Here is a 24586-nt window from a genome sequence, read left to right on the forward strand (position 1 = left end):
GGGTCGCAGCTTTAGGAAGGTTGAGTACCACTGATCTAGAACCTTGATCCCAATTTTTTACTCTTTATGTGCAAAAAACAGAGAGGATTATGCAAAAATATGTTTTTCTTCTGCACAACATTTGGATATCGAGAGAATACTGCAGGGGACTATTCACTGTTTCTCATCTTAGGAAGAAAACTGTTGTTCTTTTTCTCCCCTGTGGCTTCTGGAGAGTTTTGGTGTCAGAAAACCGATTCCCAGAGTCACACAAGTTTCCCAGACCAACCATAAATACTCATTTTGCTCACAGCAATAAAGGGTTTCCTTTGTCGTTTGTATGCGAGACTCCAAGGCAGTGGCAATAACTCTGTACTCTATTGCTGGCAAACAGAACAACACAGATTCATTTAAACACACTAAGGTCAATAAAAACGCTGTATACATTTTGACTCTGGGAGTCTATAGCTCAAGTAAAAGAGTTCTGCGGCAGGAAAGGAATTGAAAAATGAATTTAGTACTCTATTAGGATCAAGGAAACAAATGGGGTGTCCAAAAGGGACAAGGCTTGTTTCCGTAGGCATATATAAACACTTCGGAAGGAGATGATACAATTAGTATAAAGTATTTTCTTATTCATTTGTTCCAAAGGAGATTAGGTGCCAACAGCATGTACTAGGGATAAGGTGTATACATCTTTATTTGGGTCATCTAAATAAAAGAGGATAAGACAAAGTATGTTTTCAACATGACACAACATGGTGTGTGTGTATGGCAGGGGCTACTATATAGATTTGTGTATAAGTCAACTTCATGTATAAACTGAGGGCAGGTTTGGTGGCCAAAATTGTGGATGTATTGTTGAAGGCTTTCATGGCCGGAATCACTGGGTTGTTGTAGGTTTTTTCAGGCTATATGGCCATGGTCTAGAGGCATGCTCTCCTGACGTTTTGCCTGCATCTATGGCAAGCATCCTCAGAGGTAGTGAGGTAACCTCACTACCTGTGAGGATGCTTGCCATAGTTGGAGGTGAAATGTCAGGAGAGAATGCCTCTAGACCATGGCCATATAGCCCGAGAAAACCTACAACAACCCAAAATTGTGGATCTTGATATGATATGATGCTTGGACAAGTCCACTGAGGTCTGTGACCTCAAAAAGATGACCATCAGGACTATTCAGTGATAAGGAAGGGTGGAGTCTAAAGCTCAGCATGTGCTAAGATCCATCAAAGCAAAAAACAAAAAAACAAAAAGAAAACAAAACCCAGAGGGTGAGAAGTAATGATTGAATAATTGCTTTCTATGTATAGTGGTCCCTCGGAATCCACTGGGGTGTTACAATAATACTTTTAGCATTTTTGTACCACACCTGGAATACTGTGTCCAATTCTGGGCACCACAATTGAAGGGAGATTCTGACAACCTGGAAAGTGTTCAGAGGTGGATGACTCAAAAGATCAAGGGTCTGGAGAACAAGCCCTATGAGGAGTGGCTTAAAGAGCAGAGCATGTTTAGCCTGCAGAAGAGGAGACATGATGAGGGCCATGTGAGGGGAAGTCATAGGGAGGAGGAAGCAAGCTTGTTTTCTGCTGCCTTGGAGACTAGGACGCAGAACAATGGCTTCACATTCCAGGAAAGGAGGAACATGAGGAAGAACTTCCTGGCTGTGAGAGCTGTTCAGCAGTGGAACTCTCTGCCCCAGAGTGTGGTGGAGGCCCCTTCTTTGGAGGCTTTTAAACAGAGGCTGGATGGCTGTCTGTTGGGGGTGCTTTGAGTGCAATTTTCCTGCTTCTTGGCAGAATGGGGTTGGATTGGATGGCCCATGAGGTCTCTTCCAACTCTAGGATTATATGATCTTGATACAATCCATGGATAAGTCCACTTAGTTGTGTGACTATTCATTGATAAGGAAGGATGGAGTCTAAGTCCCAGCATGTGGTGAGATCCATCAAAGCAAAGAAAACCCAGAGGGGATAATAAGTGGGAAGTAGTGACTGAATAATCGACTTCTATGTACAGTGATCCCTTGGTATCCACTGGGGTGTTACAATCATATGTTTAGCATTTTTGCACTTGCCTTGCCCAATTGCATACTGGTTGATAGGTCTTGGTTGCATTTACTTGATGTGCTATTTATACCCATTGGCCAGGAGTTATTTATTGTGTGCTGTGAGATTTATTGCCAGATGTATTGAGAGTGAAAACTAACCATTAAAAGCTGCCAAGGTCATTCTGGTAGAAGAAGCCGTATGAAGGAGGAGAAGGAGGGATAATTCCTAGGAAAGTGAGTGGTTTTCTCAGTTGATGAATAAAGCTACAGTCCTCCTAGAGATTGAATGTTTTTATTAATTGATGAATGGAGCTAGAGCTTGTGTAAATACCGAATTGCCTGCTTAGAAATGTATTGTATAACTGGTGAGCCTTCAGTCCTAACAATTATATGCCAAGATCTATTTTATTTTTTCACTAAAGCTTCTAAAGCTTTGATGGCGGTATGGCCTAAGGCAGTGTTTCTCAACCTGGGGTCAGGACCCCTAAGGGGGTCATGAGCACGTGTCAGAAGGGTCACCAAAGATCACCAAAAACACTGTATTTTCTGATGGTCATGAGGGTTCTGTGTGGGAAGTTTGGCCCAATTCTATAGTTGGTGGGATTCAGAATGCTCTTTGACTGTAGGTGAACTATAAATTCCAGTAACTAGAACTCCCAAATGTCAAGGTCTATTTTCCACAAACTCCACCAGTGTTCACATTTGGGTATATTGAGTATTGTGCCATTGTTTGAGTCCACAGTGCTCTCTGGGTGTAGGTGAACTACAACTTCAAAACTCAAGGTCAATGCCCACCAAACCCTTCCAGTATTTTCTGTTGGTCATGGGAGTTCTGTGTGCCAAGTTTGGTTCAATTCCATCATTGGTGGAGTTCAGAATGTTCTTTGATTGTAGGTGAACTATAAATCCCAGCAACTACAACTTCCAAATGAGAAAATCAATCCCACATACAACTCCACCATAGGAGGTGTCCAGAGGAGGGCGACTAAAATGATAAAGGGTCTGGAGAACAAGCCCTATGAGGAGCGGCTTAAGGAGCTGGGCATGTTTAGCCTGAAGAAGAGAAAGCTGAGAGGAGATATGATAGCCATGTATAAATATGTGAGAGGAAGCCACAGGGAGGAGGGAGCAAGCTTGTTTTCTGCTTCCTTGGAGACTAGGACGCGAAACAATGGCTTCAAACTACAAGAGAGGAGATTCCATCTGAACATAAGGAAGAACTTCCTGACTGTGAGAGCCGTTCAGCAGTGGAACTCTCTGCCCCAGAGTGTGGTGGAGGCTCCTTCTTTGGAAGCTTTTAAACAGAGGCTGGATGGCCATCTGTCAGGGGTGATTTGAATGCAATATTCCTGCTTCTTGGCAGGGGGTTGGACTGGATGGCCCATGAGGTCTCTTCCAACTCTTTGATTCTATGATTCTATGATTCTATGATTCCACCAGTATTCAAATTTGGGCGTATTGTGTATTTGTGCCAAATTTGGTCTAGTGAATGAAAATACATCCTGCATATCAGATGTTTACATTACAATTAGAGTTGTGAAGTAGCAACAAAAATAATGTTATGGTTGGGGTTCAACACAACATGAGGAACTGTATTAAGGGGTTGAGGCATTAGGAAGGTTGAGAACCACTGGCCTAAGGGCTAATCAATAACATTTCTTTATTTATTATAAAGCTTTGAGAGGTTTTGCCATCCAAACTGGGGTTAGCCACTCCATAGCATAAAGGATTCCCATGGACACCCTAATCTGTTCATACTCAAGTCCCACTGTATACATTGGCATGATGAAATGCTGTTATATACAATGGCAAAATCAAGGTTTGCCTTCTGGAATATTTTTAATAATAATAATAATAATAATAATAAGTAAAGATAATAACAATATATAAATAATAATATGTAAAGAATATGTAAAGGAAAGCCAAGAACCTGCTTTAATTGAAGTCAGTAATCGGAAACTTCTCAAAGCACAGCAGACAAAGAGTCAGTACATGAAAACTGCACTCCAAACCAGAGCTGACAGCTGGCACGACAAAGCATTGCATGGGCAGTTCCTTGACAAAATTGAAGGAAAAGTTGACAGGGAGAAGACCTGGTTATGGCTCATGAATTGAAGAAAGAGACAGAGGCCTGATTCTTGCAGCCCAGGAGCAAGCCATCAGAACCAATGCCATTAAGGCCAGGATTGAAAAATCAGCGGATGACCCAAAATGCAGACTGTGCAAGGAAGCTGATGAAACCATGGATCATATCCTCAGCTGCTGCAAGAAAATCACACAGACAGACTACAAACAGAGGCACAACTCTGTGCCCCAAACGATTCATTGCAACTTATATCACAAGTACCACCTGCCAGTAGGTGTGATCATAAACCTGCAAAGGTAGTGAAAAATGATCATGCAAAAATACTGTGGGATTTTGAATCCAGACTGACTAAGGTTTGGAACACAATATGCCAGACATCATGATTGTGGAAAACAAAAAAGTTTGGATTATTGATGTTGCCATACCAGGTGACAGCCAAATTGACGAAAAACAACAGGAAAAACGCAACTATTATCACGATCTCAAAACTGAAATGCAAAGGCTCCGGCACAAACTAGTACACTGGGTGCCGTGCCCATTCAGGACTTTGTAGCTGATAACCTGGTCCTTGAATTGAGACTGGAAAATGAATGGCAACCAATGGAGTTCCTTAAACAGGGGGGTAGACCACTCCGTATAATTCTCTCCTGTTAACAGTCTGACTGTTGGACCAATTCAAGTTTCCAGGCTGTCTTCAAGGGCAGCCCCATGTAGAGTGTGTTGCAATAGTTTCAAAGCATGGATGGTTGAATCCGTGGATGCAGAATCCATGGATACAGAGGGACAACTACATACAGCCTCTTTACTCTTTCAAACTTCAGTGAAAGAATAAAGGTTTGTGGCATTTTGGACACCATGATGCCTTTTTAGGAACAAGCTGGCTAACTGTTAGTGATGCCATATGGATGAAATACTTCCAGGGCAGAAAACAAATGTAGGCATGCCCTGAGACCGTCTCTTGTTTTGTTCTGACATTGTAATTCCTATTAATTTTGCCGTAGAAAATATTAGATATTCACAGATGTTCATGCAATGTTAAGTTGTATTCCTCCAACAGCCGCTCGCAGATGGAGAGCAGAAGGGGATTTCTCCGAATCCTTATAGTTGCCAACAGATTTATAATTCAAGTTTGAAAAGGCAAATAACTCCCTGTTTATCATCAAATGGTCTGAAGATTTTACAGTAGTAAAGATTATGCCAATTGGCCTGGGGGAAAATCTGAATTTTAAAAGACCTATCCGAGGTGCTGAATTCTGTCCTTTAAAAAAGGCTCAGCACTCTGGATAGCTCCTTTGAAATTGGCAGAGATTAACACATTAGGAAGAACTTTCTGACTGTGAGAGCTGTTCAGCAGTGGAACTCTCTGCCCCAGAGTGTGGTGGAGGGTCCATTTTTGGAGGCTTTTAATCAGAGGCTGGATGGCCATCTGTCGGGGGTGCTTTGTGCGTGATTTTCCTGCTTCTTGGCAGAGGGTTGGGCTGAATGGCCCATGAGGTCTCTTCCAACACAAGGATTCTATGATTCAGTGAAGTCCTACACTCCAAAGTAGATGTCTATATTTGAATGCATAGCATCCTATAGCCATCATTTCCATGTAGATCATTTTAGAAATATGTATATGGACTATTTCCATTATGGTGGACAATGTGCAGTTCACACCACTTTTTGCAGAAAATTTTGGATGCTTTCCTGCTAAAACAGTGGAAATAGCCCTTGCAAATAATAATAATAATAATAATAATAATAATAATAATAATAATATCTCACTATTTCTCTCCTAAAAGAAAGGTGAACAATGCTTAAAACAATACAAGATACAATTTAAAATCTATATGGTCTAGCTCAGCAAGTGGCTGAGGATTTTTCTGACATGTCGAAAGACAAGGGGTTTTATGGGTTTCAAAGTGTAAGAGTCTATTAGTTTAGGATGATATTCCTGTGATCATTCCCAAGCAACTAGGGATAGTGAAACCAGTTCTCTTGGGAATCAGCCTTCAGCCAATGTCTCTTGCGTGCATTTTTAGACTAAGAGGTTTTTAAGTGTATGTCTTTTGAGCAATTAGAACTGCAATTCTACTTCAAAGAAACAACCATCTTCTGCTAGTCAAATATATTTTTGTAGTGCCATGTCTTTATCCTTCACAGTTTAAAGACATGGTTCTTCAGTTTAACAGCTGAGTCACCTGTGTACCATTACATTAATACTTTATGAATCTCACTTGTCTTAAGGGTTGACTTCTAACAAGGTCATGCTTTTCTACACTAGTGGTTTTCAAAGGAGAGCTCTATGTTCATGGCAGGGTTGTACACCCAACCTATTCAACTTGTATGCAGAACACATCATGTGATGTGCGAGGCTTGACGAATGCAAAGCTGGGGTGAAAATTGCTGGAAGAAACATTAACAATCTTAGATATGCAGATGACACCATTTTAATGGCCAAAAGCGAGGAGGAGCTGAGGAGCCTTCTAATCAAGGTGAAAGAAGAAAGTGCAAAAGCTGGGTTGCAGTTCAACATCAAAAAAACCAAAACGATGCCAACAAGACTGATTGATAACTGGGAAATAGAAGGAAAAAACGTGGAGGCAAAGATAGACTTTGTATTTCTAGGTGCAAAGAAGACTGCAGACACAGACTGCAGCCAGGAAAGCAGAACACGTTTCCTTCTTGGGAGAAGAGCAATGACCAATCTCGATAAAATAGTGAAGAGTAGAGACATCACACTGGCAACGAAGATCTGCATAGTTAAAGCAATGGTATTCCCCGTAGTAACCTATGGATGTGAGAGCTGGATCATAGGGAAGGCTGAGCAAAGGAAGATAGATGTTTTTTGAACTGTGGTGCTGGAGGACAATTCTGAGAGCGCCTTGGATGCAAGAAGATCCAACCAGTCCATACTTCAGGAAATAAATCCCGACTGCTCACTGGAGGGAAGGCTATTAGAGGCAAAGATGAAGTCCTTTGGCCACATCATGAGAAGAAAGGAAAGCTTGCAGAAGAGAATGATGCTGGGGGAAAAGGGAAAAGGAAGAGGGGCCAACAAAGGGCAAGATGGATGGATAGTATTCTTGAAGTGACTGGCTTGACTCTGAAGGAGCTGGGAGTGGCCACGGCCGACAGGGAGCTCTGGAGTGGGCTTGTACACAGGGGCGGCTCGTCCATTATGCGAAGTAAGTGGTCGGAGAACACTTTTTTTTGCCAGGGGCACAGAGGCGCCTCTCTAAATGCCCCTCAACTGCCACTTGAGGAGCGCTCCCTCAGCTCACAACAGCCTTAGCAGTCCGGGGGGGACCCTCGGCTTTCTTGCCTCGCTGCTGGGCGATCCTCTTCCCAAAGGGGCTGGGCCCTTGAGCCTCGTCTAGCCCCTCTCGTTCCTGCTCCACCCGGCCACTGGGTGTGCGAGCAGAGCCGGCGCTCAATCGTTCTCTGCATTTGATCCCTTCCCCATGACCGGCTCCCTTTCCTGATCCTCTGGCGCTCCACCCGCCTCCTCTCCTCTCCCCAATCCGCAGGTGGGCCAAGGGGCAGAGCCGCCATGCCTGGCCTGCTTCGGGTCCGGAGGCATGTCTGAAGACCCCAGCGTGCGCACCAAAAGTCGCCTCTTCTCCTGACTTTCTCTTCAGCCATTGGGACCGAGAGAGAGAGAGAGAGAGAGACCCTCTGGCTCCCACCTCCGCTCCCTCCTTTGTTTTTGCGCCTACCTTCAGGAAAGGTGGGCATCTCAACCTCTCTCTCTCTCTCTCGGTCCCAATGGCTGAGGAGAAAGTCAGGCGAAGAGGTGACTTTTGCTGCACACGCCGGGGTCTTCAGGCACACCTCCAGACCCAAAGCGGGCCAGGCAAGGGAGCAAGTGCGGCAAGTGTAGTTACTAGGATGTATAGTTCACCTACAATCAAAGAGCATTCTGAACTCCACCAATGATGGAATTGAACCAAATGTGGCACACAGAACTCCCATGACAAACAGAAAATATATATCAGTGATTGGTTGGGGGGGGGGGCACCAAAATACTGTTTGCTTACCATTGAAAATTACCTAGGGCCACCTCTGCTTGTACATAAGGTCACTTAGAGTTGGAAGTGACTGAATGAATAAACAACAACATGTTCATGGAGATTCACATTTGCCAAACAGATGTGACATCATTTTTACGTTTTCAATAAGGTTATGGTGCACTGGAATTTCCAATAGATTATGGAATTTCCAATACATATTGATTATGATCCTTCACAAAATGGTGACAGAAAATGATACAATATCCTTGCCGTTAGCCAGTTTGGGAAGGTTATGTATGCTTCCAGAGCTCTTTAGGAGATAAACAGATAACTCTCCATATCCTGGAAACCTGACTTGTTTTGGACAGCAAGTACCAGACTCCCCCATTCGCTGGGAACTTGTACTCCAACAAAGTCACTTTTTAAAGCTCTACTTTTAAATAAATTGTTACAAGGTGGATCCTAAAGTGAATTCAAGAAGAGGAGGTTCAGTTGTGGAGCCAGAAGGCAAACCAAAGAGGGAGCACTTACCTTAAACACAAGAAGAGCAGGAACGCGATGGTGAGGGCCCCGATGGATATGCAGTGCCCCAGGTAAGTGATGATTATGGCAACCTTGTAATGGAAAGCGGGCTTTGTCTGGGGATTACAAAATGGAAAGATCGGTCAAGCAAGACCAGGTCAATCTAGTCTAGACGGAGACTCCCTTAAGCCCTCCCCCATGCTCAGAATAACTTTAACTAGAGACTTCTTCATAAGATTTGCAAAAGCTTTTGAGAATTGTGCATTGACCAGATTCACAAAGTCTAGGAATCAAACATTTAAGGTCTAGAGGGATACTGGGAAAAATAGGATATGATTGCTTGAGGCTCTAAAATCGGGTTCTGCTATTGCAAAGCGATCTTGCGTGAGACTGGAGAACATCTGGATAACCACTGTTCTTGGGCGAATCTATAACAGGCATGGACAAACTTGGGCCCTCCAGGTGTTTTGGACTTCAACTCCCACAATTCCTAACAGCCTCAGGCCCCTTCCTTTTGCCCCTCAGCCGCTTAAGCGGCTGAGGGGCAAAAGGAAAGGGCCTGAGGCTGTTAGGAATTGTGGGAGTTGAAGTCCAAAATACCCAGAGGGCCAAAGTTTGCCCATACCTGATCTATACTTCAAAAATAATGCACTTTCACAAATATGGAATCACATGAGTTGTAGTTGCTCAATGTCTGTAGCCTTCTCTTCCAAAGGATGCTGGTGCCTCCTTGAACTACAACTCCAATGATTCCATAGCATTGAACAACAGCAGTTCAAGTGGTGTCAAACTGACTTAATTCTGCAGTGTAGATGCTCCCTTAGAGAGCAGAAAGGCTCCAAGAACCCATTGATGTTTGAAAAAGCATCAACAGTTTCTTTTGGCAGGTTCCCCTTAAGCTGTTTGTTTTTTCAAGCGCTTTTTGTAAATATTCAAGCAGAGGCGTATTCCCTAAATGTCTTGTGGATGAGATCTCAAAACCATAAAGGAATAAAAAAGCAAATCAGGCTGTGCTGATGACCAAATGTTTCTTAGCTTTGCCTAAAGCCCAGTCTGCTGCAAATGACCTTTCCTTGCCATTTGTTATTACTCATTTGTTAATATCAACAGATGGAATTACGTAGGTTGATCAGACGCATTCAGCCTGTAATCTAGAGATTGAAAAGCAAGATTTATTTCACTTCTTCATGCAAATTGGGCTGAAAATGAAATTTTGAATACCAAGAATAAAGTGAAGTGAGAAAAGGTGAAGTGAGAACGAATGAAATATGGAACATGTTATTGGTATACTAAAACCAGGGTGCATCTACACTAGGCATGGGTAAACTTTCTAACTTAGGGGCCGCATGGCAGGCTGGAGTGGGATGGGAGGGCCGGGTATAGGAGAGAGTTCTCCCCAAGTCCCCTCCCTGCCCTTTCCTCCCCTTCCTCTTCTCTTTTGGATGCAGAAAGTGAAGGAAAGATGGAAAATGTTTGGATTCCAAAAGGGTTGGCTTTGGTCAGGATGAGATGGTGGATGGGAGAGAAAAAGTGTATCCATGAGACCTCGTATTGCCTAGTCCTGATATAGAGTTCTAGAATCCTAGAGCCAGAAGAGTCCAACCCCCTGCCATGCAAGTAGGCACAATCAAAGCATACCAATAGACAGCCTTTGTGGAAAAGCCTCCAGAGAAGGGGACTCCACCACACTCCCAGGCAGCCTTTGCCACTCTCCAACAGCTCTTACTCTCAGGAAGTTCTTCCTAATCTTTTCAGGCGAATCTCTTTCCCTGCCATTTGAAACCATTGCCTGCCTTGTACCCTGGTCTCTAAAGCAGCAGAAAGTCGGTTTTCTCCTTCCTCCTCCATGGGACACCCTTTCAAATCTTAAAACTGTTGCTACTAGGGGTTTGCAATAGACTTTTTCTTGGAGTCCTCGTGGACAACAAGTTAAACATGAGCCAACAATGTGAGGTGGCGGCAAAAAAAGGCAATGGGGTTTTGGCCTGCATCAATAGGAGCCTAGTCATAGAATCATAGAATCATAGAATCAAAGAGTTGGAAGAGACCTCATGGGCCATCCAGTCCAACCCCCTACCAAGAAACAGGAATATTGCATGCAAATCACCCCTGACAGATGGCCATCCAGCCTCTGTTTAAAAGCAAAGAAGGAGCCTCCACCACACTCTGGGGCAGAGAGTTCCACTGCTGAATGGCTCTCACAGTCAGGAAGTTCTTCCTCGTGTTCAGATGGAATCTCCTCTCTTGTAGTTTGAAGCCATTGTTTCACATCCTAGTCTCCAGGGAAGCAGAAAACAAGCTTGCTCCCTCCTCCCTGTGGCTTCCTCTCACATATTTATACATGGCTATCATATCTCCTCTCAGCCTTCTCTTCTTCAGGCTAAACATGCCCAGCTCCTTAAGCCGCTCCTCATAGGGCTTGTTTTCCAGACCCTTGATCATTTTAGTAGCCCTCCTCTGGACACATTCCAGCTTGTCAATGTCTCTCTTGAATTGTGGTGCCCAGAATTGGACACAATATTCCAGGTGTGGTCTAACCAAAGCAGAATAGAGCATGGGGAGCATTACTTCCCTAGATCTAGACACTAGGCTCCTACTGATGCAGGCAAAAATCCCATTGGCTTTTTTGTCACCACATCACATTGTTGGCTCATGTTTAACTTGTTGTCCATGAGGACTCCAAGATTTTTTTTCACACGTCCTGCTCTCAAGCCAGGCATTGTCCCCCATTCTGTATCTTTGCATTTTGTTTTTCCTGCCTAAGTGGAGTATCTTGCATTTGTCCCCGTTAAACTTCATTTTGTTAGTTTTGGCCCATCTCTCTAAACTGTCAAAATTGTTTTGAATCCTGCTCCTGTCCTCTGGAGTATTGGCCATCCCTCCCAATTTGGTGTCGTCTGCAAACTTGATGATCCTGCCTTCTAGCCCTTCATCTAAGTCACTAATAAAGATGTTGAACAGGACCGGGCCCAGGACGGAACCCTGCTGATGGCACTCCGCTCGTCACTTCTTTCCAGGATGAAGAGGAAACATTGGTGAGCACCCTGAGATGGTGGATGGGTGAGAAAAAGTGTATCCATGAGACCCTGTATTGCCTATTCCTGATATAGAGTTCTAGAATCCTAGAGCCAGAAGAGACCCCCAAGGGCCATCCAGTCCAACCCCCTGCTATGGAAGAAGGCACAATCAAAGTATGCCCAATAGAAGGAGACCCCACCACACTCCCAGGCAGCCTTTGCCACTCTCCAACAGCTCTTACTCTCAGGAAGTTCTTCCTAATCTTTTCAGTTGAATCTCTTTCCCTGCCATTTGAAACCATTGCTCCCTTCTTCTCTAATCTCTAAAACAGCAGAGAGTCGGTTTTCTCCTTCCTCCTCAATGGGACACCCTTTGAAATCTTGAAACTGTTGCTACTAGGGGTTTGCAACAGACTTTCTAAGTCTTAGAAAGGATCAGGGTTTTTTTTTTCTGTTGCAGCTGTTATGGGTTAATTTAGTGTGATATAAGTTCCTGTATATAGTAAGTGTTTGGAAATTTTGAGCATTGCATTCTAGCTTTGCTTGAAGCTCGTTTTGAGCTGAAAAAAACCTTTGGTTTGTGCCGGGAGTAGTTCTGCAGCATCCTGAAGATAAAGTTTGTTTACGGCACGATAAGGTCACTCTACGGACAACAAAGTAAGAAAGACTGTATACTATTCTGTTACATGTCTGCATATCATCGTTGGAAGAAGAGGACTCACCGGAGATATTGTTTTTGTTATATTTTGGTGAAAGCAATTCTTCTGTCTTGTTTTGTATACAGTGAATAGAACTTCATTTCTATTTCTACTTAAAGCGAAAGACTCATGTGTTTTTTTATGAGTTATTTTTATCACACTTAGCGTTAGTAAGACTTAGCCCCTTTTGACTCTAATGCTGACAAAAACCTGGTTCTCTGGTTAGGTTAGCTCTCTACCTTCTCTTCTCCCAGCTAAACATCTCCCAGGAGGAAAGGAGGAAGGAAAAAGAGAAGGGAGGGAGAGAAGGATGGATGGAAGGAAGTGTGGAAGGTAATGAAGGGAGGGAGGAGTGAAAGAGAAAAGGAAGGAAAGACAAGGGAAGTATGGATGGAGGGAGAAAAAGGGAGGGAAGGAGGAAGGAAAAAGAGAAGGGAGGGAGAGATGGATGGAAGGAAGTGTGGAAGGTAATGAAGGGAGGGAGGAGTGAAAGAGAGAAGGAGGAAAAGACAAAAAGGGAAGGAGGAAGGAAAAAGAGAAGGGAGGGAGAGAAGGATGGATGGAAGGAAGGGAATGAAGGGAGGGAGGGGTGAAAGAGAGAAGGAAGGAAAGACAAAAGGGAAGAAAGGATGGAGGGAGAAAAAGGGAGGGAAGGAGGAAGGAAAAAGAAGGGAGGGAGAGAAGGATGGAAGGAAGGGAATTAAGAGAGGGAGGGGTGAAAGAGAGAAGGAAGGAAAGGCAAAAGGGAAGGAAGGATGGAGGGAGAAAAATGGAGGGGAGGAGTAAGGAAAAAGAGGAGGAAGGATGGATGGAAGGAAGGGAATGAAGGGAGGGAGGGATGAAAGAGAGAAGGAAGGAAAGACAAAAGGGAAGGAAGGGTGGAGGGAGAAAAAGGGAGGAGAGGAGGAAGGAAAAGAGAAAGGAGGGAGAGAAGGATGGATAGAAGGAAGGGTGAAAGGGAAGGGAGGGAGGGGTGAAAGAGAGAAGGAAGGAAAGACAAGGGAAGGAAGGAGGGAGGGAGGAAGGAAGGGAGAAAAAGTGAGGGAAGGAGAGAAGGAGGAAAGAAGGAAAGAGGGAAGGATGAAAGGATAAGATGGTGAGGAAGAGAGAGCTTGAGAAAAGAGCCCATGGAGTTGCATCTGGTTCCCGGATCTCGATATGCCCATACATGATCTACACTGTAGAATTAATGTACTTTGACACTACTTTAACTGTCACAACTCAGTGCTACAGACTCCTGGAAGTTGTAGTTTGGTGAGGAACCAGCAGTTTTTGGCAGAAAAGGCTACAGACTTTGCAAAACGACAACTCCCATAATTCCATAGCATCAAGACATGGCAGCTAAAATGGTATCACACTGCATTCATTCTACAGTGTAGATGCACCCCTAGCGCTCCTCTTTTTGAATATTTACAAGTTGACAAGTACACATAACATAACACAGGAAACTGAGAGAGGCATACAGACCTCTTCAACCAGAATGGGTTCACATTGCGAATAGTTCGCCTTCGAGGCCCAGGTCCCATTTCCCATGCACTCCCGGTAAGCATTTCCTAGAGGGAAGAAGAAATACAAAACAGATCCATAAATACCAAACCAAGAAAACCTAAGGAAGGAAAACAGAGGTTAATCTGAATGGTTGGATGATTTGCAAACTAGATGGTGCCCAAGGAAAGGTACATTTCTTGATCCCTTTAAAACCAACACGATTCCAGTGCTATGAATCAGTGCAGTTGGCCCTTAGAGGCCCTAAACACTTCACAGATTTGGGTGCCCCTATATATGAGTAAGGAGCCCCCGGTGGCACAGTGGGTTAAAGAATTGAGCTGCTGAGCTTGTTGACCGAAAGGTTGCAGGTTCAATTCCGGGGAGCGGCATGAGCTTCCGCTGTCAGCCCTAGCTTCTGCCAACCTAGCAGTTCAAAAACATGCAAATGTGAGTGGATGAATAGGTACTGCTCCGGCGGGAAGCTAACGGCACTCCATGCAGTCATGCCAGCCACATGACCTTGGAGGTGTCTATGGACAATGCCGGTTCTTCGGCTTAGAAATGGAGATGAGCACCACACCCGAGTCAGACATGACTGGACTTAATGTCAGGGGACTACCTTTAACTGCATATGAGTAATCACAAACTGTAACATAAAATTGCATTTTTCAAAATGAAACCAAACTTGCAATAAGATGGAAAATAATGCCGATTTTTGTATGGTCCTACTTTATTTCTATTGGAAAAGTTGTCTCCTACTTTTTTTCTAATTGCAAAGTATTTTATAATGGGGACTGAATTTTGTGTGTGTGTGTGGAAATGGGTCCAGCTGCACCATTTGCCATCATGTGGTCCACGGTAAATCCAGGAGTTGAAAATTTCTGTGGTGCCCTGCTTAATGTCCTAAGAATACAGCTATTTCGCTTAATGGTTAATCTAGCCCCGATCAAGGAACATTTTTGGTTTTATCCCCCCTCTAAGAAACTCAAGGCAGTGGCCATGGATCTTTGACTGTCGCCTCACAGCAATCCTGCGAGGGAGGTCAGACCTGGAGATACAATATTTATCATCATCATCATCATCATCATCATCATCATCAGGGCCATGGTAGCACAGATTAAACCACTAGCTGGAGGAAATCTGCTGACTGGAAGGTTGGCAGTTCAAAGCCACAAGTCAGGGTGAGCTCCTGATTGTCAGCCCTAGTTCCTGCCAACCTAGCAGTTTGAAAGCATGCAATGCGAGTAGATCAATAGGTACCGCCTCAGTGGGAAAAAGGGTGTCCCATGTCGGCAACACAATCGGAGATGTCTATGGATAACAGGCCCCTCAGCATGGAAAAATGGAACAAGAGCATCTCCCCATGGCCAGAGTTGAGCATTGACTCCAGACACCCAAGATGGGGAAAAAAGGGAAAGGCCTTTACCTTTGTCTGTGTTGTATGTCATTGTTCACTGTGTGTAAAAGGCATTGAATGTTTGCCTCGTATGTGTATTGTAATCTGCTCTGAGTCCCTCCAGGAAGATAAAGCAGAATATAAATAAAGTGTATTATTAGTGTATTGTTTTATATCATGCTTCTCTCTCTTAAATGGTACTCAAACTGGCTCACACTGGTTAAAAACATTAGCAATTACAATTTATTTATTTATTATTTATTTATTTCTTGCATTTATTGACCGCCACTCTCAGCCCTAGGGCGACTCATGGCGGTGAACAAAAACATAGAAAAGACAGTGTACAGTAAATCACGACAATACATACCAAACTACTACTACATAACATAAACTTATGCTAAAAATCCGCTTCGTCAAATCCTGGGGTCATAGTCAATTTCATAGTCATAGTCCATTCCAGTGTCGTTCCAATGATAACACTCAGTTGAAGGCCTGCTCGAAGAGCCATGTTTTCAGGCTCCTACGAAAGACCATCAAGGAGGGCGCCTGTCTAACTTCAGCAGGGAGGGTGTTCCACAGCCGGGGGGCCACCACCGAGAAAGCCCGCTCCCTCGTCCCCGTCAGACGTGCCTGTGAGGCCGGCGGGACCGAGAGAAGGGCCTCCCCGGAAGATCTCAAGGCCCTCGTGGGCTCGTAGGCCGAGATGCGGTCTGCAAGGTATTTTGGGCCGGAACCGTTTAGGGCTTTGTAGGATAACACCAGCACCTTAAATTGGGCCCGGTAGCAAATCGGCAGCCAGTGGAGCTGGGACAGCAGGGGCGTTGTATGCTCTCTGCGCCCTGCTCCTGTTAACAACATGGCTGCCGCGCGTTGCGTTAAATCCTGCAACATATAAACATGAACATAGACAATATATAACATTAAAGGAGGGCATCGAAGGACTAAAATAGAGACCAAAGATTAGGCACAGTATTTTTTTATAAGGATTTGAATGCTGATCTCCAAGATCTTAGTCCGGCACTGCATACATATATAAGTAAAATGCATTCATACAGATGCCAAATAACAACTAAATGTATCCATGTGCAATGTGGCTGTAATGAATCAGATAAAAATGCCCAAATGCTTCTTTTAGAAAACTAAAATATGCACAAGACACCAAAGAGGATTCCAGCCTGGGTATATTATTATTATTATTATTATTATTATTATTATTATTATTATTGCTGCTGCTGTTTCTTCTACAACTACATAAATGTACTCTTTTTCTCAACAAATGTGAAAAATCTTGTGGCAATTGACCTTTTTTTGCAAATGGCATTTTGATGTCCCAGTCGATCTTCCCCATAAGAAACTCCACAAAAACTTTGCATCCCTAATGGATGATCCTTCCCAATGAACACTTAGCATAAATCAATACTGAATCAATGGGAAAAGGTCAGAGGGAGATGATGTGACCGCAGACAGGTAAAGCCATACTGAGGAAAAGGTCCAGAAAGGACACAGAAAAATGGATAAGTTCATCATGATTTATTATGTATATAATACTTTGAGTTGTGTTTTAAACAGTGCTTCTTATGCTATTTGATACAAAATAGACTGGATTTTTTCCTTCTTCGAACATGCTAAGACTGCTACTACATTTGTGCCCATTGGCAGTCTTCAGCCCATCCTCTGTTTGGATATCATCCAGCACACCAATGCCTTAAATCACAAAATAGCTTTCTAAGATCTACAGAAATACTCACAGGAACATCCCAGTAAGCAAGAGTCCAAAAATGGCAGGCTAAAACTCGGCATCTCAATCCATGTCTGATACCAAATGAGAGACTCCCTCCTGGGCACACAGAAGACTGAGTGACTTGGAAGGCGCAGAACAGACTGCGCTCTGGCACCACGAGATGCAGAGCCAACCTTAAGAAAAGGCGCCACAAAGTGGAGTCTGCGACATGCGAGTGTCCCTTATTAAAATCAATCAACATATCACCTAAGATGTCTTAAAGGATGGGACAGTAGCTTGGACAGGTGGTGAAATGGGTTAATTGCTGACCTGAAGGTTGGCAGTTCAATTTTGTGGTGCGAGGTGAGCTCACCCTGTTAGCCATAGTTCCTGCCAACCTAGCAGTTCGAAAACATGCAAATGTGAGTAGATCAATAGGTGCCACCTCGGCAGGAACGGCGAAAAGATGCTCCATGCTGTCATGCCGGCCACATGACCAGGAGGCGTCTGTGGACAATGCAGGCTTCTCGGCTTGGAAGTGGAGATAAGCAATCCCGCCTTCCTGCGCTACCGCTGTTCAGTCATTTTTATAATTATATTTATTTTAAAACAGTTTCACAATTCCATCTTTGAAAAACAACTGCAAAGAGCAAATATAGCAATAACATATAAAAGACATGAGAAATGAATAGTCTTGAAACAGAAAAGGGGGTCTGAGGAGAGGAGAATCCTACTCCCCGAAGTCACTTTACTGTCAACTTGGGCTCATCAAAGCAAGGTAAGAGCTGGGAATATTATGGGATTGGGAGCTATTGGTGGCTTTTATTTATCCATAATCACAAAAAGGAAGCAGACTGAGAGCAAGATATGCACAATATAATGGGATAAGGACCAGTGTTGTTTTGCCTTCCTTGCACAATAAAGTTCTAAGAGTTGGCAAAGCTGTGATCCTCCAGATGAGATGACTCCAACTCCCATCATCCCCAGCAAGCACTGCCAATACTCAGGGAGGGTAGGGATTGTAGTTCAACAACTTTGGAACTGGGTGTAGGTTCCCATCTTCCAAAAATGGTGTGGCATAAGGTCTTGGGTTCACAATATTTTAATCTTTTTTCTGTTTATTTTAATATATGTATTTTGTAGAATTACATTTTAATATCTGTATTTTATAAAGCAGTGTTTTTCAACCTTTGAGTCGGGACAACTAGGGAGGTCACGGGGGGGGGGGGGGGGGTCAGAGGGGTTGCCAAAGACCATCAGAAAACACAGTATTTTCTGTTGGTCATGGGATTCTGTGTGGGAAGTTTGACCCAATTCTATCATTGGTAGAGTTCAGAATGCTCTTTGATTGTAGCCAAACTATAAATCCCAGCAACCTCAACTCCCAAATGTCAAGGTCTGTTTTCCCCAAACTATACCAGTGTTCACATTTGGGCATATTGAGTATTCGCGCCAAGTTTGGTAAAGATCCATCATTGTTTGAGTTCACAGTGTTCCCTGGATTTAGGTGAACTACAACTCTCAAATTCAAGGTCAATGTCCACCAAACTCTTCCAGTATTTTATGATGGTTGTGGGAGTTCTTTGTGTCAAGTTTGGTTCAATTCCATCATTGGTGGAATTCAGAATGCTCTTTGATTGTAGGTGGACTATAAATCACAGCAATTACAACTCCCAAAGGACAAAGTCAATCCCCACCCCAACCCCACCACTATTCAAATTTGCTCTCTAGATGTAGGTGAACTATAACTACATAACTCAAGGTCAATGCCCACCAAACCATCCCAGTATTTTTTACTTGGTCATGGGAGATCAGAATGCTCTTTGATTGTAGGTGAACTATAAATCCCAGCAACTACAGCTCCCAAAGGACAAAATCAATACTCCCCCCCCCCACACACACACACACAACCACAGCAGTATTCAAATCTAGACGTATTGTGTATTTGTGCCAAATTTGGTCCAGTGAATGAAAATACATCCTGGATATCAGATATTTACATGACAGGAGCAAAATTACAGTTATGAAGTAGCAACAAAAATATTGTTATGGTTGGGGGTAAGCACAACATGAGGAACTGTATTAAAGGGGCGCGGCATTAGGAAAGTTGGGAACCTCTGTTATATAGTGTTTATGATGATTGTGTGTTTTTAGCTATGTTGTAACCTGTCTCGAGTCACGAGGAAAGGTGGGTCAGAAATACAATTATTTGCTAAATACAAGTAATTTGCTACTGGGCACAATTCAAAGTGCTGGCGTTGGCCTATAAAGCCCTAAACAGTTCTGGCCCAAGATACCTATCCGAACGCATCTCTGCCTATGAACCCACCAGGACTCTAAGATCTTCTGGGGAGGCCCTGCTCTCTATCCCGCCTGCAACTCAGGCATGGTTGGCGGGGACGAGGAACAGGGCCTTCTCGGTAGTGGCCCCTCGGCTGTGGAACGCCCTACCCATAGACATCAGATCAGCCCCCTCATTAATGGCAGTTCGGAAGAAACTTAAAACCTGGTTATTCGAACAGGCGTTTGAATAGGCAGTGCAATGAATTACAATGAATTATAGGAATCGGAACAACGGATGACGAACTTGGATTATGATTTTAGTTATGAGATGCTATTGAACTGTTATTCATGTTATTGATGGTCACTGATGTTATTTGCTTAGTGTGTTAGTGTGTCAATCGTTTTTTAATGGCTGTATGGTGTAGCATTGAATTTTTGCCGCTTCTTATTGTTAACCGCTCTGAGTCGCCTAATTGGCTGAGAAGAGCGGTATACAAGTAAAGTAAAGTAAAGTAAATAAATAAATTATTATTATTATTATTATTATTATTATTCAATATGACTGTGAAAATACTGGAGAGTATATTTCGGCTCAGCTCCAGAACTGTCCCTTTGAATTAGGTTCTTTTTTGGCTGTCTCATTTTCTGTTTAGCCCAATTCCCATAAGTTGAGCATTCCTCATGAACTCTGAGAAAATTGCAGCACCATTAGCACAAGAGCTTGCTGTCTGGAAAGCAGAGACTTGTCTTTTCTCCAGGACAAGCTGTACTGAAAAACTGTGGCCATTTGCCTAATGAAGATTTAGAGGATGGCGAAAAAGCACAGGGAGAGGCTCAACCTATTCTTTTCTATCCCCTCTTCTTGATATATTGCATTTTCCCCTTGAAGGATTCCTCTGAAAGCGGTGTAACTATAACATAAACCTGAAACCCAAGGGAACTATCCAAGGTGCTGAACCTATTTCAAGGCTATTATCTTGAATAGGACTTTAAAGGTTGGGACTAAGGGTGCAATCAACTTTAAAGGTTGGGACTAAGGCATGAGCAAACTTTGGCCCTCCAGGTGTTTGGGATTTCAACTCCCACAATTCTTTCAGACCTCCAGATGTTTTGGACTTCAACTCCCACAATTCCTAACAGCCTCCGGCTCCTTCCTTTTGCGCCTCAGCCGCTTAAGCTGCTTGTGCTCCAGTCTCAATCAATATGGCTTTGCAAAGCCAGACCCCAAGCTTGTTCATGCCTGTTCTACACTGTAGAATGAATACAGTTTGACACCACTTGAGCTACCACGGCTCAATGCTATGGAATTATGGGAGCTGTAGTTTATTGTGAAACTAGTACACATTGACAAAAAAAGGCTAAAGACCTTGCAAAACTACAACTCCCTACATGCATCCTAAATCCCAGAACAGATTCATTGCTCCAAGAACATGGAAAGCATCATCCTTATCCCTCCTCCTCCTCCTTCTCCATAATATCTATTATCATTTATCATCATGATCATCATTAAATGAGACGTACATTTTACATTTTGCCTGTTTGCTTTATTGGCCACACTTTGCCCTAATTAATTTACTAGGAAGAGAACTTTGGCTGCAGTAGATAGAAGATCCCATCTCATCCTCGTCTCGTTAAATTCCCATCCAAGCAAACAAATCCAGCTCTTCCTTTTCACAGAGGATTGGTTCAAGACCAACACTTAGAATCAAGCAGCTTTGGTTTGTGAATTATTAGACTACAAATCCCATAATCCACCAACCAGCATGGCCATTGACTTGGATAGATGGGGGATTTGAGCAGTGCTTGTCCAGGGAATTGTTATTCCTACATATGATTATGTCCTTCCACCCTAAAAGTCTGACGACATACAGGTTACAGAGGCATTTGGGGTGGGTGTGTGTAATCCAATTTTGCTTTCCTGGTAGTACTACACAGCCATTCATAACTAGATATCTGATGATGTCGCAAAGGCAAAGAAGGAAGGCAATGTAATGTGGATACTATGCGATGTCAGGGCTTTTGGGACATGCACAAACCCAAGTCTCTCAGACTCCACCCCAAAGGTTTCAACCAAAATGCTATTTCTAGTCACCACAAGTTGCAGTTGTGATGGCATATTGTAGCCATCTAGCACTCAAGATGAGTCAGATATCGGCTGGTTGAACCCTCCAACTCCATTGATGCATATAGACCTTGGAACTAGAACCAAAGGACATTCTGGTGAAGCGGAAATGGGAGTCACAATCCCCCCACAAGCAAAGTTTCCAAGCTCTGGCTGAAACTGGAGAAAGTGGGATTTAGTCACTCCCAAAACAGGCAAAGAAGGGGGGATGAACACAGAGGGTAGGGAGAATGGCTTTCACTCACCAAAAGGACTTCCAAATGTGTCCCCCAAGAGGCTACCAGAACTTTGGGAAGAAAAAGTTTCTGGACACAGCCAACGCAGAGCAATATTGTTTTGTTTGTGGTTCGAAGGAGCATCCATCTCCTTAGTTCCACCTGAGGCAGAATGCGATCAATAGAAAATGATGGATATTGCTCCCCTTCAGTATGTTATCTCTGCTGTAAAAATTGAATATGAGAGCTTTTCCATTGTGCCGTTATAATGATGGAAAATTGGCTCAAGGAAGCCTAGCAGCTACTGAAAGATGATGCATGATTTCTTAGCTGGCTGGATTTGAACTGTGAAGCTATTGGTGAACAAAGTGCAATGGTATGTGGCCCTTGTGCCCCACTTCAAAGTCCTCTAATACCCCTTTTAAGCTTTTTTGGGGGGTGATTTGTTTGAGCTATGACACTTTGTGAAGGACCTGGATGAAAAATAGAAGCCATTAAGGAGAAGAGGAATTTAGGGTGTGGATGAAGCCATAGGGTAACTGGAAAGGGAAGAAATTGGCTCATATTTCCCATATTTCCTGCTTCTTGGCAGAAAGGAGTTGGACTGGTCTTTCCCAACTCTATATTCTATTATTCTATGATTCTATATCTTAGCATTAAATAGATCGAAGAAACAGTATTCTCAGCACAGGTGTTCATCTGACCATCCTTTTGTCTAGCTTTTCCAACTAGGACCATCTTTCAATTGGAGAAGAGCTAGAAAACTCAATAGAAAAGTGATTTGCACACAACAATGCCAATTAAAGGAAAGGTTACATTTATGACTCCGTAGCATTGATGAATATGGGAAAGTTACATCCAGGTAACAGTTTGATATTTATGATTGTGACTAGGCTGCATCGACTCTGCTGAATGAACACACTTCAGTTGCAATGAATGAATGCTATGGAATCATAGGATTTGTAGTTTGTAGTTAGCAATTTTTTTGCAGATAATGCTGAATACTTTGTAAAACTACAACTCCCTTGATTAAATGGCACTGAGCCATGTCAGTTCAAGTGGTATCAAACTCCATTAATCCTATAGTGTAACTTCATCTTTACTTAACCAAATTGCTGATGGAGAATACTTGGATAGCAGTATTTGGATAGGAGGTCACCAATGAATCCTATCCAGTGCTCTACAATATACAAGGGGTGTTCATTAGAGATTTCCCCTGAACCATTTCCTGTGGACTGAGAGCAATGAAACTTGGCCCAGTTCTAAGTCCTTCTCTCCATCGGTGCCACCCAGGGACACACTCATCTCCCATCTTTTTAAGCAACTGTAAAAACCTCACTTATAGAAGTCGACAGGTTGCTCCAAAAGCCACGCTGTGACTTTGGAAATTGGAGTCCCATCATCTGAAAACTGCTTGCCCTTCAAAAATAACTTCATTGTTTGAAAGAGGTGGATGTCTGATGGTGCAACATCAAAGCCATAGGAGCATGCTTCTTCCATTTGGTCAGCAGGTGAGTTGTGAACTGGTGCATTGTCTTGCAGAAGGTTGACACCTTTGGTGAGCATGCCACATTGTCTCTTGGTTTTGATGACCTTTAACAATTTCCACAGTGATCAAGGTACTCTTTGCTAGGAAATCCATCAGTATTACTCTATGCTGGTCTCAAAATACTGTGAGCATGACCATGCCTGCCGAGAGTTGAGAACGTGCCTTCTTTGGAGGTAGTGAGTCAGGATGCTTCCATTGCATCGACTGGACTTTAGTCTCAGGAACAGAGTGATGGACCCAGCTTTCATCTGGTGTGATCAGTCTGTTGAAAAGGTCCTCCTGGTTTCCATGGCACATCATTGTCAATAGAGCCTGAGAGCATTCAACTCGTTCCTGCTTCTGGAAAGGTTTGAGCACCCAGGGGACCCAGTGAGTGAACACCTGGGTAGATGGTCTTGGATGATTTTTTTTCCACAGACCCCACACTAATCTTGACATTTTGGGCTAGGTAGAGAATGGTTATGTGGCAATTTTCCAAAATGGCCACCTTCACTTGCTAGATAGTGTGTTCATCAATAGCAGAGTGAGGTCACCCTCTAATTGGAGCTGTTTCCAGCAAAGTCCAACCATATTTGAATTGACAATGCCAGTTCTTGACTATATCATATGATGGGGAATCCTCACTATCAACCTCTTTCATCTCATCCAACATTTCCTTTAGTGTGCAACATTTCAAGGAAAGGAATTGAGGACTGCTCTGTATTCCATTGGGCCCATTCTCAAACCTCACACCACTTCAGCACCTGCAAAATCAAGACCATTATCAGTTCTGAGTTGTAAATTGGCATGTAACCTATAGAGACGTATATCATTACACATGTGTAGTTTCAGCATCCTGTGATAAACAGAAGTGGGTCAAGGGAAATGTTTAATGAATGCTCCTCGTATGTAAGGGAAAAGAACAGATAAAACTACTTTGGAGTTTTTTGCTTAAGAAAACCCTATGAGATCAATGGGTCTGCCGTAAATTGAAAGGCAAATCAAAACCACAAGCACACTAAGTTTCCATTCGGTTGTTGTAGTTTTTTTCGGGCTATATGGCCATGGTCTAGAGGCATTCTCTCTTGACGTTTCGCCTGCATCTATGGCAAGCATCCTCAGGGGTAGTGGGTCTGTTGGAACTAGGAAAAAGGGTTTATATATCTGTGGAATGACCAGGGTGAGACAAAGGACTCTTGTCTGCTGGAGCTACATGTGAATGTTTCAGCTGACCACCTTGATTAGCATATAATGGCCTGACAGTGCTTGGAGCAAACTTTTGTTGAGAGGTGATTAGATGTCCTTGTTTGTTTCCTCTCTGTTGTTGTGCTGTTGTAATTTTAGAGTTTTTTAATACTGGTAGCCAGATTTTGTTCATTTTCATGGTTTCCTCCTTTCTGTTGAAATTGTCCACATGCTTCTTGTGGATTTCAATGGCTTCTCTGTGTAGTCTGACATGGTGGTTGTGAGAGTGGTCCAGCATTT

At 43.3% G+C, this 24586-nt stretch overlaps 1 protein-coding gene across 2 annotated transcripts in view; it reads right to left on the reverse strand.

Annotated features, from left to right (window-relative positions):
* Positions 1-24586, reverse strand: part of CRHR2 (corticotropin releasing hormone receptor 2) — a 235035-nt gene that overhangs the window by 60608 nt on the left and 149841 nt on the right. For both annotated transcript variants that reach the window (XM_060782649.2, XM_060782650.2), the window contains 2 exons: positions 13817-13902; positions 8644-8750 (listed from right to left, as the gene is read on the reverse strand). In XM_060782649.2, coding sequence (XP_060638632.2) covers positions 8644-8750; positions 13817-13902 — 193 coding nt within the window. The remainder of the gene's footprint in view (positions 1-8643; positions 8751-13816; positions 13903-24586) is intronic.

This window comes from Anolis sagrei, chromosome 6 (assembly GCF_037176765.1).
Source record: "Anolis sagrei isolate rAnoSag1 chromosome 6, rAnoSag1.mat, whole genome shotgun sequence".
Taxonomy (NCBI): Eukaryota; Metazoa; Chordata; class Lepidosauria; order Squamata; family Dactyloidae; genus Anolis; species Anolis sagrei.